Source organism: Littorina saxatilis, linkage group LG3, assembly GCF_037325665.1.
Source record: "Littorina saxatilis isolate snail1 linkage group LG3, US_GU_Lsax_2.0, whole genome shotgun sequence".
In the NCBI taxonomy this organism is placed as follows: Eukaryota; Metazoa; Mollusca; class Gastropoda; order Littorinimorpha; family Littorinidae; genus Littorina; species Littorina saxatilis.
In genome coordinates this window covers 15,894,308-15,911,668 of record NC_090247.1, presented here as the reverse complement: position 1 = coordinate 15,911,668, position 17,361 = coordinate 15,894,308, and the positions used below count along the sequence as shown (strand labels likewise).

General features: G+C 45.0%; 1 protein-coding gene across 1 annotated transcript in view; it reads left to right on the top strand.

Annotated features, from left to right (window-relative positions):
* LOC138961727 (P-selectin-like) overlaps positions 1-16,975 on the top strand; it is a 52,737-nt gene extending 35,762 nt beyond the window's left edge. Inside the window, exon 12 of the mRNA XM_070333401.1 lies at positions 15,102-16,975. Within this exon, the coding sequence (XP_070189502.1) occupies positions 15,102-15,112 (11 nt within the window). The 3' untranslated portion in view covers positions 15,113-16,975. The remainder of the gene's footprint in view (positions 1-15,101) is intronic.
* Positions 16,976-17,361: the final 386 nt, after the last annotated feature.

Sequence of the window (17,361 nt, the reverse complement as noted above, 5' to 3'; positions counted from 1 at the left end):
CCAAGCCGAAGCTAGACAGCGACTGACGTTACCTCCCAATCGGTTTAGGTAATGAAAGTCGATTTCAAAATTACATCTTCTTTAGCTGCCCTTACTAAAGGAACAGTACCCTATAACCTATCTCGTCTTCATCGGTAATACATAAGTTATAATACCACATACTCTCTACAAAACACTCGACGTCACGTAACGAAGTTTGATTAGAAAAAAAATGACACATAATAACTATAACCAACAAAAAAAAACCAAACTGGTATAAAAATAAAAATAAATCGCTACCGACCTCTTACCCTCCAGTACTTCTGGCCAACGTACACAACTGCCCCACGGTACCTAGCGGACGAGTACATCATTACACCCCCTGACCTAGGCGAACAGTTATGCACCCAATGTGTTGAGCTGACCCACCCTACCGTCAATGCTCAACCACCGTGCCTCGGATCATGATCCGACAATGGATCACAACCGCCATCACAGCCCGACAAGGGACCATGACGGCATCACGGCCCTTTTAACGGCCTTCCTTACAGTTCAGACATGGGACTGGTCCGATTTTTATCGGAATTCCGATATTTTCCTTAGCTCACAGACCATTCTTGAGATCGATGCAAATTCGTTGAGAAAAAAAGGAGGGGGGGGGGGAGTTGGTATGAACCGTTCAGCTGAAGCTGTCTGCGTCTGAAGTCAGTTCATTCGCACCCCAGCACTCGCGTGAACCCATAGGTGGTAGTATGAACCGTTCAGCTGAAGCTGTCTGCGACTGAAGTCAGTGCATTCGCACCCCAGCACTCGCGTGAACCCATAGCAGTATCATGGGTCGCGTTTGATTGGCTGTTGATCTCCGACGATTATTGCCGAGGCTTAATTATTCACCGATGGCGGTTTGTGGGTTGTTTTGATTGGCTCCCGATCTCCAAACACCGTAGCATCATGGCGTCTGGATTCCATATTGTTTTGTCGGCTGTGGAAGCTCTTACGATCGACGACCAAAGTGTGAAAAACAAGTGGAAAGCCAACTGGCTGTCAGAAGAAGTGACTGTCACTATCAACAAGAAAGAAAGGCGCCAGCTCATTGGCGACAGTATTGCCAAAATATCCTTTCCCGGTCAGGCCGTGTGCACGTGGTGCGACAACGGCCACTGCGTGGTGAAATACGGACTTGGTGAAAAAAAGGTGTTGGTTCGTCACATTGAAAGCAAGAAGCACAGAGGGCTCTTGGAAGCACGTCTCTCTCTCTCTCTCTCTCTCTCTCTCTCTCTCTCTCTCTCTCTCTCTCTCTCTTTCCCTCCATCCTGTCTGCGCTGAGCCGATGACCCGCAGTTGCTGGTAGGCCTGAATAAGGAAAATTAACACCTCAACTCAAGGCAAAACAACCGATTTATAGATTAGAACCTTTTTTTTGGGGGGGTAGGTGGGGTGGGAGGGAGAGGAGGTGCACTCTGTTCAGACATTGTAGCAGCTTTGATGAGTTATCTTGATTGCTTTTTGGCTCACGTAAGTGTAGCCTATGCGATCGTAACTTTGTCTGTCTGTGCGTGTGTGCGTGTGTATGTCTGTGGTAGAAACTTTAACATTTGAAGACGTCACATTATGGCGTAAGAGGGTTAGACGTCACGCGAAGGACTGAAAGTCTCGGTCATTGTCATTTTGAGCGAGCCGAGACTAGTTGGCAGTCGTGTCCCTGTAAGTTACAGGCTACATGCAGACAGACAGATCTAGATCTATAGTGTCTCGCTTTCTTGCACAGTGTCACCTATGCTTACTGTGTGTGTGTGTATGTGTGACGGAGTGATTGAGTTTGTGTTACTGTTTGTCGATTTCTTACGTGAGCCTTGAAGGCTTCGCCTCTTGTTTTCTACATTGTCATTATCATGTGATTACAGGCACCTGTGGATGTGAAGCAAAATGTTTTGTTTAAAATGCTAAAACATATTATTCTTGTTGACTCACATGCGAAGCAAAAGTGAGTCTATGTACTCACCCGAGTCGTCCGTCCGTCCGTCCGTCCGTCCGTCCGTCCGTCCGTCCGGCCGGCCGGCCGTCCGGAAAACTTTAACGTTGGATATTTCTTGGACACTATTCAGTCTATCAGTACCAAATTTGGCAAGATGGTGTATGATGACAAGGCCCCAAAAAACATACATAGCATCTTGACCTTGCTTCAAGGTCAAGGTCGCAGGGGCCATAAATGTTGTCTAAAAAACAGCTATTTTTTACATTTTTCACATTTTCTCTGAAGTTTTTGAGATTGAATACCTCACCTATATATGATATATAGGGCAAAGTAAGCCCCATCTTTTGATACCAGTTTGGTTTACCTTGCTTAAAGGTCAAGGTCACAGGAGCTCTTCAAAGTTGGATTGTATACATATTTTGAAGTGACCTTGACCCTGAACTATGGAAGATAACTGTTTCAAACTTAAAAATTATGTGGGGCACATGTTATGCTTTCATCATGAGACACATTTGGTCACATATGATCAAGGTCAAGGTCACTTTGACCCTTATGAAATGTGACCAAAATAAGGTAGTGAACCACTAAAAGTGACCATATCTCATGGTAGAAAGAGCCAATAAGCACCATTGTACTTCCTATGTCTTGAATTAACAGCTTTGTGTTGCATGACCTTGGATGACCAAGGTCAAGGTCACATGTATTTTGGTAGGAAAAATGTGTAAAGCAGTTCTTAGTGTATGATGTCATTGCTAGGTTTAGTTATTTGACCTTGACCCTGAAGGTCGTGTAAAGGTCAAGGTCAAGCATGTGAGTCGTATGGGCTTTGCCCTTCTTGTGGTTTTTATAGCTTTTTAAAAAGGCATGATCTATTTTTTTGCTATCAGGAGAGGCCCCAAAATGGCCTTTATAATTCTAAAATTCATTTTCCGTCAGGGGGGCGAAGCCCCCCTGAACCCCCCACCGGGGCGTTGCCCCTGGACCCCACCAGGGGCCTGAGCGGCCCCTGGACCCCGGCTTAGTTTCCTACTTTTTGAACATTTGCTGGTCTCATGCCTGAACTTACTTTAGCACAGCTGTGTACCTCACGGACCATTCATAGCCATACTGCTATTCCTTTTATTTACACAACCACACTTACACTATCGCCACGACAGTCATCGGAATCCACATCACTTGCCTTCACGATGTTGCTTAACTTGTTCCTATATGGGTCAGATCCTGTCCTTTCACACCAGGTTCTGTCTAACTACTACATCCAGAGTCTGATCACGCAGGCTGATTGAAACAGTACCTGCCACAGGTTGGCTAAACCTCACCTGCCTCTACAAACCCTATGAGTAATCCCTTGACAACAACTCTCCACGCGTACGACGCAATCTCCTACATCCCCATCAGGAACCAACACTCAGGCTGTTGACCAACACCTGCTACAGATCGCTCAAGCGACATCTGCTTCCGTTGCTCCTATGAAAGCGCTAAGAAAACCGCTAAGAGACAGGAACCTTCTTCCACAGGAACTTAACACAACACCTCCAACAGGCCACATAGTGCCTTCATCACCGAACATATCTTAGCCGAGCGAGGTAGCCTATGCACATTTGAGTGTCGTCCAGCCGTCACTCGCCTTGGTCGTCCTTTTTCACTCCTCGAGTTGTACCTATTTGCCTCCTTTCTCGCAAGAACTTCTGAGTGACTTTCTTCCCCCGTTCTGGTGCTATCGTCTCGTGAGTCTCCCTCTTCGGCATCAACGTCTTCCCAGCCTGTTACTCCCTGACTCTTTTCCCGATGTGCTATTTTCTCGACTCTCTCTACCTCCCTTGGACTTGCATCCTTCTGTGGTATTTGTCTTACCTCTTCTGGACATCTTCGAGGCAACTCCTCCTTGTCCTCAATCAACCTTTTCACCTGCGATATATGCAGCCTCTTCCGTGCTCCTGTCTCCACTGATTCCAACAACAGAGGTGACCCATCCTCCTGGATCTGCTCCACTACCCTGTACTTCTCCGTCTTCCAAGCATCTTGGATCTTGTTTCTACCCGGAGGGTGATCCCTGATCAGCACTATATCCCCTTTCGTCGGTCGAGTTCCTCTCACCTTGGCGTCATGTCGCCTCTTCCTGTGGGTGGCCGCTGTTCCAAGATTCTGTCTTGTCAACCTGTGTATCTCTGCCAGCTTCTCTCGATGGTGCGTCACCCATTCCACACTTGAGTCCGCTTGCTCTTCCCTGCCCAACAGAAAATCCACTGGCAGCCACGGTTTTTGTCCAAACAGCAGTTCATACGGTGAAAACCCTGTCGACGAATGTGGAGTCACATTGTAGGTGTACACCAACTCTGGGAGGTACCCTGTCCATTTCTTCTTCTGCTTGGTTCCCAATGTCCTCAGTAGGTCATGCATAGTCCGATTAAACCTTTCACACTGCGCATTGCCCTGGGGATGATAGGGTGTCGTACGGGACTTCCGAACCTCGTACATGTCACAAAGAGCCTTTATCACCTCTCCTTCAAAGTTCCTCCCTTGATCCGAATGTAGCCGTGCTGGTATCCCATACTTCTGGAACCATTCTGTCACCAATATTCGCGCCACAGTGGTAGCCTTCTGATCCTTGGTCGCCACGGCTACAGTGAACTTGGTGAATACATCCGTGATCACGAGTACATCCTCTTTTCCATCGGACGACTTCTCCAACGTGGTGAAATCCATGGCCACCACCTCCAAAGGTCGCGTGGCCAACAAGTGTCCCATTGGTGTCACCACGCTCGGCATCACGCGTTTCGAAAAGTTGCAGCGCTCACACGACTTCACCCACTTCTGAACATCGGCGAACATTCCCGGCCAATAACATCTTTCTTGCAGCAGTCGTGTACAACGTTCTATACCCTGATGTCCGGTCTGATGTATAGACTCGAACACAGTCTTCCGTAAACAAACTGGTAGCACCAACTGCCTTACTTCCTCGTGAGTAGTAGGGTGCTGAATCACTCGATACAACAGTCCATCCACTAGTCGAAACCTGTCCCACTGTCTACACAAAGTGATAAACGCACGACTCTTGCCTAACAAATCGTCATGCGTAGGCCTGCCGTCCTCACTGGTAGGATCAAACGTCAACAGTGGTCCCAATTCTGAGTCTTGTCTTTGTGCTTCCTGTAGGCTCTCCTTGGACAAAGATGGTAAAGAACGTAGTGCTTCACCCTTCACCTGGTCTTGCGCCCAGTTCACTCCTTCAGGTAGCTGTTCCCCTGCTGTGGAGGTCTCCACTCTGATCCCACACACCCTCGTTTGTTCCATGCGTTCAGCGATCGCGCTCAAATCCAGCTGTTCTGCTTTCCGAACTATGGGCAGGGCTGCGTCCACAAATTCTTCCTCTTCTATCCCATCTTCTGCTTGCATGGGGCACCTGGACAACTCATCTGCGTTCACGTTTGAACGTCCTGACCTGTACTTGATAACGAAGTCAAACAACGCAAGCTGCGCCGCCCAACGCTGTTCTGTTGCTCCAAGTTTTGCCTTGTCAAGGTGACTCAACGGATTGTTGTCCGTGAATGCCACGAAAGTTGCTCCCAACAAATACCCTCGAAACTTCTCGGTGACAGCCCATTTCAATGCCAGAAGTTCCAAATTCATCGAGCTATAGTTTGTCATGTTCTTCTCTGGTGGCCTCAAGGTTCTGCTGGCGTAAGCTATGACTCTCTTCTTCCCGTCCTGTTCCTGCGACAGGACTGCACCCAATCCTTTGAGACTTGCATCCGTTTCTAGGATAAATGGTAAGTTGTAGTCTGCAAAACCAAGCACCGGCGCCGTCGTCAGCGCTTCCTTGAGAGCCTCAAACGCCTGCTGACACTCATCCGTCCAAGTCTTTCCCAAAGGGGTCTTCTTCCCTCCATGTTTATGCTGCGCCTTGCCGTACAGTTCTCCCACAGCACCGTGTAGTGGCCCTGCCAACTGAGCGAAACCTTTCACAAAACGTCGATAGTAGGAACAGAACCCCAGAAACGAACGCAACTCTCGCAACGTGGTAGGCTTCGGCCACTTCTTCACCGCGTCAATTTTCTTCGCGTCTGTTGCCACACCCTCCGCCGACACGGTGTACCCCAAGTACTCAACTGATCTCTGGCAAAACTTGCACTTCTTTGGGTTCAACTTTAGACCCAGTTCACGCAGTCGTGTCAAAACCTTCCTCAGTCTCTCCAAGTGTTCTGAGAATGTTGTGCTGTACACCAAGATGTCATCCAAATACACCAACAGGATCTGGAACAGCATGTCATGCATCGATGAGTTCATGAGTCTCTGAAACGTGGCCGGGGCCGAGGCCAGACCAAAAGGCATTCTCTTATATTCGTAGAGACCAAAAGGCGTAATGAAAGCCGTCTTGTGCTGATCACGCTCGTCCATAGCCACCTGGTGGTACCCTGAAGCTAAGTCCAAACTGGTAAAATACTTGGCTCCTTGCAACGCATCCAAAGACTCCTCGATCCGTGGTATAGGATGCTTGTCCTTCTTGGTTTTCTTGTTTACTTCACGGAAATCCACACAGAGACGTAAATCTCCTCTGAGTGCGCCCGGTGCCGGTTTCTTTCTCACTAACACTATCGGCGATGCGTATTCACTGCTGCTCTCCTGGATGATCCCTTTCTCCAACAAATCTTGTATATGACTTTTGACTTCCTCCATTTGAGTCGGCGGTATTCTGCGAAACGTTTGCGCTGTCGGTATGTTGTCATCCAACACACGATGTTTCACTCTATCAGTATACCCTAAACTCATGTCATCTTGTGTCAGACTACCCGACAACTCTTGAAACAGTGACTGCAACTGCACAAACTCCTCATCGCTACAGTCCACATCTTCCCTGTTGACCAACCCAGACGTACTTGTTGCTTCTGATGCTTCACTGGCCGATACTGCAGCACAGTGTACAACCAATCCCTCTGATGAGTCCTCCACCTGTACTTCCTGTCGTACTTCATGAGCAACCTTCTGCAAAGATCCCACTGGAGTCTTTCCTTGCAAGAACAAATCTTCCTCCCCTATGTTGAACAACGGAACCTGCCATGGTCCCTTTCCCTTCACCACCGTACACGGAATCATAAATCCGCTGTTGGTAACCAACGGTTCTATGATTATCTCCTCATCATCCCGAACTTCTTGACTCCCCGTCACCATGACTGAAACTATCGACCTCGCCGCTGCGTGTACCCCGCACTTCGGTAGTCGAACTCTTCCCAGACAACTTCTCTTACCGCCCTTTGGGTACTCCAAACCCTTCGGTAAATCTTTTGCCCTCTCTATCACATTTGTCCCCAGCACAAGGTCTGGCTCACCTCTCTTCGAGGACTCGCTTGCACTCACTAGCACACCACATTTCTGGAGAACCTGTTCACCCACCTTGATATCCAAGAGCACGTATCCCAAGTAGGGAATACTAGTCCCATTCGCCGCAACCAATTGAATGAACTGCGTATTTCGAACCAAACTCTTGGTCGCGAAATATTTCTCGAACCATCTTTTGCTCATGATAGTCACCTGTGACCCTGTGTCCCACAGACACTCTAATCTGGTACCATCTACCTCCACAAAGACCATAGTCTTCTCACCTACCATCCGTGAAACCAAGGTGGAGTCTCCTTTCTTACCATCCGACGTACGACTCTCTACGCGGACGGTTGGTCGTTTAACGGACCTTCCCCTTGTGTCGCCACACCTGGACACCTTCGCCACACATGCCCTGCAGAATTGCACTTAGCACAAACTGGCTTTCCATCTGGAGTGTACTGAAACCTAACCGGCTTTCCATCTGGAGTATACTGAAACCTCGTTGACCTGGGTCCTCGCCTAAATGTCTGTCTGAATGTCGACGACAACCTGGACTGTCCACCTCCCTCGTCCACCGCCGCATCATTCCTTGAAACATTTGTCCTGCGCAACCAACCCTTCAACTCTTCCAGATCCCTAGTCATCTTGTGCATCTGTTGCCTAACATCCTCTATGCCTGTTTCGGTGGTCCCCACACTAACACTACACTGTGCCCCAATCTGCCCTGTGACACACTTCTCTTCTGACGCCACTTTCAACCCTTCTTTGACTCCGGTGATCAACCTGTCTAGATCCTCTTTCCAATCGTCCCTACTCTCTACCTCCCCCGAGTTTGCTTTTACTGTGCGACTAGTGGCTCTATTCTTTGGCAATCCTGACTCTATTGTCTCCTCCCAATCAATGGCTAAACGCCTTAGCGTGCGGAAGGACTGACTCTGCTGTTGCGACTGCCTTTTCAGATCTAAAACTAGACCCTTGTCTCTCACCCCTTCAATGAAATGATCGCACAGTAACTCTTCTCGAGAAACCTCTCTGCCACTTGTTTCTTGCTTCTTTACAAGTCTCTCGAACTTCTCATGCAAATCAGTTGCAAACTCTCTCACCGTTTCTCTGGGTAACTGTTCCCTTTCTGAGAATTCTTTCAAAAGAGTAGACAGAGACCGATTATCGCCATAGGCTTCGTTCAACACCTCAAATACATCCTCTGCGCCAAAACATCTCCTGCCCCCGTTTTTTACTTCACGTCTGGCATCACCCTCAACGTAAGACAGAACCACCTGCAGTCCTTCCTTCGATCCCAAATCCCTTTGTGCTAGCATTGCCCTCATCTCCATGACGAACTCCTCTACATCGTACCCCGCTCTTACAGACTCTTTTCCTTTGAATGACTTTATCTTTGGGGATGGGTACACTGCTACTGGCACTCTAGCCGATGTTCCTCTACTTGCTTCCAGGTTCGCCATGGTAGACTCATTTGCCACCCTATCTTGGCGTTCGTTTGTAGCCACAAATTGTGCTAACTCTACCCCGGACAGTCCCATTCTAATCCCTAACCTCTCGTAGTGATCAGCCGGCCCCAGCATCTGTACTTCTTCCCTTCCATACGTATACCCTCCACTTGGTGTCTGAAGATACGAAGCACCCTCACCCTCCCTCAAAGACTCATTCAGCCTCCTCATTAAGTCATCATCACTAGGATGTAGTATCTCTCTTCTCTCTTTCCTGTCCGTCATGTTGATTAACCTTATTCCTGCAATCTACACAAAAGATCTTTCCCCAGCACGACACTAGCTTTTATATCAGTACTGTCCTGTTTCACCAGCAACTTCACATCCTGCAAAGTTACTTGTTTAAATGTAAGCGTGACGTGACATTCGCACATGAAAGTGATCCTACTGTGTTCTCCCGAACTACCAATTAGCTTTCTGATACAATTCCGGAGGAGGATCTCGCAAGTTCGGAAATAAATGCAAACGGTGATTTATTGTCACAGACGCAATCGAAAACGTGACCTTCAACGTTTACCAATTCGGTTGACATCTATTTTATTCCGTCAAACAGTTCCGAGGTTCGCAACTCCTTTCATTCACTTTCACACAATTCGCAAAGTCAAGGTCACAACACAAGTACACAAAACAGTATTGACACAGGTCTTGCGTCGCGCCGCAGTCCAAGTTCCTCTTCCTTCTCTCGTCCAGCCGATCCAGATGTCGTTGCCGCAGTCGTTGCTCTCGTCGTTCGATCCTAGTCCTATCCTAAGGGGTTCTCTCACATAAATATACAAAAACAAAAAAAAACACAAACAATGTTCCAATTGGTCAAAGCTCGCCAAGTTCACATATAACTCCACACGGTGGTCCCGTCGGAGGTGCCAAATAAGACCTTGCTACGGTCAAATAACCTCCCAAATATGTCCAACAAAGGTCACAATGGGTCAAATAAGACCGAAGTAAAAATCTAAGATAAACAAGGAGGTGCCAATCACATTATTGAGTTAGCCCCGTTCTCTCCGTACGAACTATGCCCGGAAGAGGATTTCCTACGTCCTCTTGCGAGACTTGCACGGATCGAACTTATCAACTTCCACTCTCTCACTCAAATATGTGATAAAAATACAAGAAGAGTGGTTGGAACTAGTTTTGAACTCCCAAAATTTACTTGGGGGGAGCTCTAACCCAAGGCCTGCCGTGGGCTCGTGTCTCGAGACCCCGTTGAAAAATAAGACAAGAACCGGGAAAGACTTGGCCAATTGAAACTAAATAATAATATAAAATAATTTCACAAAACAGAACAAACGTAGGAAACAGTTACAACACAAACTCGCGTCTGCTTTCACCACCACGACACACAATAAATGTTGTCACTTTGTACTTTATTGCTTAATATAATGGCAGCTAATACACATACGTACAGACAAGACGAGTTCTCAGAGGATTGGTGGGCTTCAGCCTGAGCGTACAATATCTCTGTCAGGCGACAAAAGGGTTAATCCCATGCTAGATCATTCTCATACATCCACAGGGCACTCACTGACCCCAATACTAGCAGATCACACAACCATCCTTTTATCAAAAAAAATCAATACACTGTCCTCTTCACAATGCCAAATATTACAAACATCCCTACCATGGACAATGTCATCACAACTTCCGGTTAAAGTTTGGATTACACTATACGGGGAGAGCACACTTGACGTTCACAACAGTCACAAACAATGATTACCGAGAGAACCCCGTAAGACAATAAAACTAGATAAAAAAAAAATAAAAAATAAAATATAAAACTGAACCTGAACCTAAAACTAAACTAAAAAATGAACACTGAAAAAACCTAAAACTAAACCTAAACTAAAACCTAAAACTGAAAACTGAAAACTGAAAACTGAAAACTAAAAACTGAATCTAAAACTAAAACTGAAACCTAAAAAAATGAACACTGAAAAACTGAATCTAAAAAAACCGAAAACCAAAAAGCCCTTAGGAAAGAGTAGTCTACAAACGACGTCTGCTCCCTCTTCTCATGTCTCTTCTCTCGGTCACGCTACCTCTGACCAAAACATGCAAACCGCGGCATCCTCCTCCATCTCCACGTCTGGCATCACAATCTACCACATTAGATCACCGGATGCTGCCAAGAATCTCTATTTCTTTCCCGATTCTTTTCTCAATACTACGCCAGCATGTCTTCTCGACTTCGCAGTCAGGCGGAAAAGGAACATCTTTGCGCGCGTCTCCAATCACATGACCCAAAAATACTCTCCTACCAAAAACCTAAATCCTTCAGTACTCGTGATTCAAACCACTTTCCAACTCACAAATCCTTTGTGAACTCATACCCTGTCAATCAAAAAAAAATCTTAATAACACAAAAACGTATTTTGTTGTCAAAACATAATTTGCAACAAATCTACATTTTAACCTCAGGAACGCAAACCCTTTTTGACTAACGTAGTTGTTTCCCTTACACCACAAATCCCTCGCACTTGGTTACACATACATACATACATACATCTATATATATATATACGACTTGTGTCTGTGTGTGTGTTTGTGTATCTGTGTATTTGTGTATTTGTGTGTTTGTGTATGTGTGTATTCGCCATGCACGGCCAAAGTTCTCGATGGATCTGCTTCAAATTTGGTGGGCATATTCAGGTAGACCCGGGACACGACACAACCTGGTCGATATTTCAACACGTGCTCTCAGCGCGCAGCGCGGAACCGATTTTGGTTCCACCTCAGCTATTTTGGTTCCACCTCAGCTACCCGGGCCCCCATACCGACACACCAAAGCCAAAGTTCTCGGTGGATCTTTTTCAAATTTGGACACCGTATTCAGCTACACCCCGGACACAATATCATCGATGAGATATTTCAACACGTGCTCTCAGCGCGCAGCGCTGAAATGATTTTGGTTTTTGTGTTCATTTCACCATTATAAGTAACTCTTCCTTATCTTCTCATCTTCTCCAGGTTTTCAGCGTTTACCTCCCTTCCTTCGTATGGTGCACTAATATAGTGTGAGTGGAGCGTCTTCGGATATTCCCGGCGTTCTGTTACTGTTACTATTTTTAGAAGGTCAACGCAGTGTCCAGAACGTAAATTGGACCCGTAAATTATCCTCACTGTCAAAGTGCAAAGGTCGAATCAATTTATAGCCACGCGAAAAATACACTGTCATCTATCTCTCTATAGATACGGCTTCTCTGTGTTTTTGTGTGTGTGTGTGTGTGTGTGTGTGTGTGTGTGTGTGTGTGTGTCTCTATGTGAGCAACACCTGTGCATTGTTCAGTTCTGTTTGTGATGTGGTCTGGCGGCTTTTGTGTAATTTTATGTACTGGCCTTCGTTTGAGAAGCTCTAACTTGCTCAGTCCTGTTTGAGTGGAGTTCGCCTCCAAAGGTGATTAACACGGTTACATTCGTCGACAAGGATGGGACTCGATATGGTCAGGAATGGCATTATGGCCACTGAATCATTTTCGTGCTGTTCCCATTCCACGAATCTGGGAGGGACCTAAGCTTGGCGAGCTTGGCGGGTCCATTGTTCGGACCCGGCGAAGCCGGCGTACGGCTCTAAGTACTTCTTCCCGGCGAAGCCGGCTACCCGGCGAAGCGGGTATTCATTCTAGTACATCTATATATATATACGACTTGTGTCTGTGTGTCTGTGTATCTGTGTATTTGTGTGTTTGTGTATTTGTGTATTCGCCATGCACGGCCAAAGTTCTCGATGGATCTGCTTCAAATTTGGTGGGCATATTCAGGTTGACCCGGTACAGGACACAACCTGGTCGATATTTCAACACGTGCTCTCAGCGCGCAGCGCTGAACCGATTTTGGTTCCACCTCAGCTACCCGGGCCCCCATACCGACACACCATAGCCGCTACACCACATCACAACGCCAAAGTTCTCGGTGGATCTTTTTCAAATTTGGACACCGTATTCAGCTACACCCCGGACACAATATCATCGATGAGATATTTCAACACGTGCTCTCAGCGCGCAGCGCTGAACTGATTTTGGTTTTTGTGTTCATTTCACCATTATAAGTAACTCTTCCTTATCTTCTCATCTTCTCAAGGTTTTCAGCGTTTACCTCCCTTCCTTCGTATGGTGCACTATAGTTTGAGGGAGGCATCTTCGGATATTCCCGTTCTGTTACTATTTTTAGAAGGTCAACGCAGTGTCCAGAACGTAAATTGGACCCGTAAATTATCCTCACTGTAAAAGTGCAAAGGTCGAATCAATTTATAGCCACGCGAAAAATACACTGTCATCTATCTCTCTATAGATATGGCTTCTCTGTGTTTGTGTGTGTGTGTGTGTGTGTGTGTTTTTATGTGAGCAACACCTGTGCATTGTTCAGTTCTGTTTGTGATGTGGTCTGGCGGCTTTTGTATAATTTTATGTACTGGCCTTCCTTTCAGAAGCCATAACAGTTCAAAAGGGCTTAGAGATAAGCTCTAAATTGCTCAATCCTGTTTGAGTGGAGTTCGCCTCCAAAGGTGATTAACACGGTTACATTCGTCGACAAGGATGGTACTCGATATGGTCAGGAATGGCATTATGGCCACTGAATCATTTTCGTGCTGTTCCCATTCCACGAATCTGGGAGGGACCTAAGCTTGGCGGGTCCATTGTTCGGACCCGGCGAAGCCGGCGTACGGCTCTAAGTACTTCTTCCCGGCGAAGCCGGCTACCCGGCGAAGCGGGTATTCATTCTAGTACATACATACATACATACATACATACATACATACATACATACATACATACATACATACATCCATACATACATACATACATACATACATACATACATACACCAGATTCCCGGTCAACGTAAAAAGGGACTGATTTTAAAGGAATGTAACTGACAAAACGTTTATCTAATCGACCCAACAGCTATACAGTTCAGGTTGGGGGTTGTTATGGTGTCACCACACATCATGAATATCTTAAAAATAAGTGTTTGAGTGTTCAGTTTGTCAAACTAAAAGAGTCTGTTTTTGAGTGGAGTTTCGAGACTGTGAATGACCACGCGTCACTTTTGATTTTCGTCGTGCCTTGTATCGATCAGAAGACACCACGTTTTACTCGCTGTTAGAGATACAGGCATTTTGTTTCTTATTTTTGTTCTTCGTTCATGGGCTTATATTTTTAATTTTCAGGACGAGTGGATTTTTACGAGTATGATCGCTTTTACCCCACCATTCAGGCAGCATACGCCGATTTCGGGGGAGGCATACTGGGTATATTCATGTTTCTGTAACCCATAGAACTCTGACATGGATAACAGGTTCATTTCTGTGCGCACTTGGTCTTGTGCTTGCGTGTACACACGAAGGGGGTTAAGTCACTAGCAGGTCTGCACATAAGTTGACCTGGGAGATCGGAACAATCTCCACTCTTAACCCACCAGGCGGCAGCGACCGGGATTCGAACTCACGACCTCCCGATTAGGAGGCCGACGTCTTACCACCACGCCACTGCGCCCGTCAGATACAGGCATTGAAATCGACCAATTGAGCATCGGAGGTTGGTTTAGGGGTTGAATAGATAGATTACATGACACACGAAGAATGCCTTAGAATGTGTGTTTGAGCATACTACTTTTTTCAAATCTAAATGTGTTCGGTAGTCTTTTCACACCGTGAATATCTCCAATGGACAATGTGTATGTTTACGTTATGCAATGCGTGTTCGTTCCAAACCGCACGGAGTGTGCATGCGTTTGCTACATTTCAAGTGTTATACCTGAATCCAACGGTTTTATTCTGCTTTGACGAATCATGAGGACCGGAAGTCGGGACTCCTGACACAGGAGAGTGGAAGAAGCAAACCACTCGCTAAATATAATTCATTTAATTATTTAACATAGTTACGGAGCATTTTCGAGTAAACAATTGCAGGTGGTTCTAAATCACCGTACAGCAAAATAATGTACCTTGACTTTTTTAAATTCAATTCGTCAGACAACTTGCCCCAACCGGCTCTGTATGTGCTATCTTTAATTTAGGTATGACACTTTTCATGTTTGACAGACAAACAGACAGACAGACAGACAGACAGACAGACAGACAGACAGAACGAACGAACGAACAAACGAACGAACGAACGAACGAACGAACTGTGTTACTTAAGGGTGGAGATTGTATACAGATAGATAGACAGAGAGAGAAAGAGAGAGAGAGAGAGAGAGAGAGAGAGAGAGAGAGAAAGAGAGAGAGAGAAAGAGAGAGAGAGAGAGATGGGGGGGGGGAGACAAAGAAAGAGAGACAGACAGACGAACAGACACATATTTTGATGAGTTTTTTATGTCAATAGTTGCAGAATGACCGAGTCACTGGAAAACATCTTACACAACGGACACCTTGGTATGGACCTACGACCTACGCATCATTACAGTTTTAGTTAAAAAGACACACAGAAACACATAATTAGTGTTTCTCTTAAAACAAAACTTTAAAAAAAAACTTCTTCTTGGAAAACACTACGTTTCTCATTGAAAAAGATGATCTTTCTCGTTAAAAAACAAAACAAAGAACCTTTCTCTTTGGAAAACATTTCCTTTCTCCTTGAAAAACATAACAATTATTTAGTGAAAAAGACACTGGTTTATCGTTTATGATAGCGTACACGAAAGTCAGGAAATAAAGGTCGGACTTCAAACTTTCAAGCTGCAGAGATACTTGGCACTTATTCCCTCGAAGACTGCTTTTTTTTTGCTCTCGTGACAGGGTGGCAAGCGATATGGCAGGCTTGACTTTCACTATATCGTGATCCTGACAGTAAGAAAAAAGTGTAGAAACGCAGAAAGAAAAAGAAGAAGAAGAAGAAGAAGAAGAAGAAGAAGAAGAAGAAGAAGAAGAAGAAGAAGAAGAAGAAGAAGACTCACTAATACGTGACCCTCTCATGGGCGAGGTCCGTATGTAAAAAAAGCACCTGTTTGCTGATATTACCCTCGTTGATAAAGAAATCGTCTTGTCTTGTCTTGCCTTGCCTTGCCTTGTCTTTTCTTTTTTGTTGTCTCGTCTTGTTTTGTCTTGTCTTGTCATGCCTTGCCTTGTCTTGTCTTGTCTTGTCTAGCCTTGCCTTACCTTGCCTTGCCTTGTCTTGTCTTTTCATGCCTTGCCTTACCTTGTCCAGCCTTGTCTTGTCTTGTCTTGTCTTGTCATGACCCTGAAAGTAAAAACTGTAGAAAAGCAGAATGATACAGAAACAGACGAAGAGGAAGAAGAAAATGAAGAATGAGATGAACAAGAACATTGTCTACTGTCTTATATAATTATTGATGATATGCGTTTGCTCTTGTATTTCCCCTTGTGTACAACACACGTCTGTAATGTTACTATTAAATTGTAACCTACCTTTAACTGGTTTGCATTCATTCGTGTGTTCCGCTCTTTCACTTTACTGAGAAGATTTGTTAAGAGGTGCATAATTAATTTTCTTTGGTCGTTTGAATTTTAAATGATGGAACTTTTGTCATATAAAGTTGGTAAAAAAAACACACACACATTGCGACACATTTTGCATCCCAATTAAATCATACTTTCCTGTGTCATTTGATTTAAACTTTCAATGCCATTTAAGGCAGCCCACTTAACTTTCTGGCACACCTTTCGGATCAAATATCTTTTTCCACGAGGACCACGTGACCTCCGCTCAAATGAGGGTACCCCAAAAATCGACCAGACAAAAACGTAATGTAACTTTTAGAAAACGACGAAACAAGCTTAATTTTGTACATAATTGATTTTGTGTGTATGTTTTTGTGAGTCGGTTGGAACTATTTTAGGATTTGTGCCATGTATGTATCCCCATTATTATTTTTATAATTATAACAGCCAGAACCTGACAGTTTTTTTTCAATATCAGGAGAAAATCAAATTAATTATCTACCCAGAGCAGGTTTTATTTAGCTGACCTGCGTATTTTGTGTGGTATGATATTCCTAATGATACAGGACAGGTGTTGATCGCATGAGCGGTAGAAAGTTTGTCTGTCACATTTGAGGGGTACGGGCCATGGCAAAAAGCGCCGTATTTCAACAATGATCGCTAAACGTATTTTGAGTGAAATATCGGATCGTGACAGGTAATTGTCCAGTTGTAAGCAATGTTCCGGAAAGATTTTTTTAAAAAAACAGTCATAGAAATTGTTCTTGCATTCTGTTGTGAATAAAAGTGGTATTCAGATTTTTTATTCTTGACATCATAAATGTGTGTGTGTGTGTGTGTGTGTGTGTGTGTGTGTGTGTGTGCATTCTGCTTTCCACACGATTGGCGACCTAAGGCCTATTTAGGTGGCCATCCACATGTGGATGGCAACTTAACTGGTGGATTGTGTCCTATCACAGTGGATGGTTCCTTCACTCCAGATCTGGATTGCTACCTTATTTGTGGATTGTTACCCACAATGGAATGTAACCTAAAGAATATTGTGGATTGTTACTCGCATTTGTGGAAATGTTACTTGCACTTGTGGAAATGTTACTAATGTTTTAGTGGGTTTTTTTTCTATTGAGAACAGAAAGTGTAAAGTAAAAGTAAAAGCTCCTGCTGAATTTATTTTCAAAACTTTA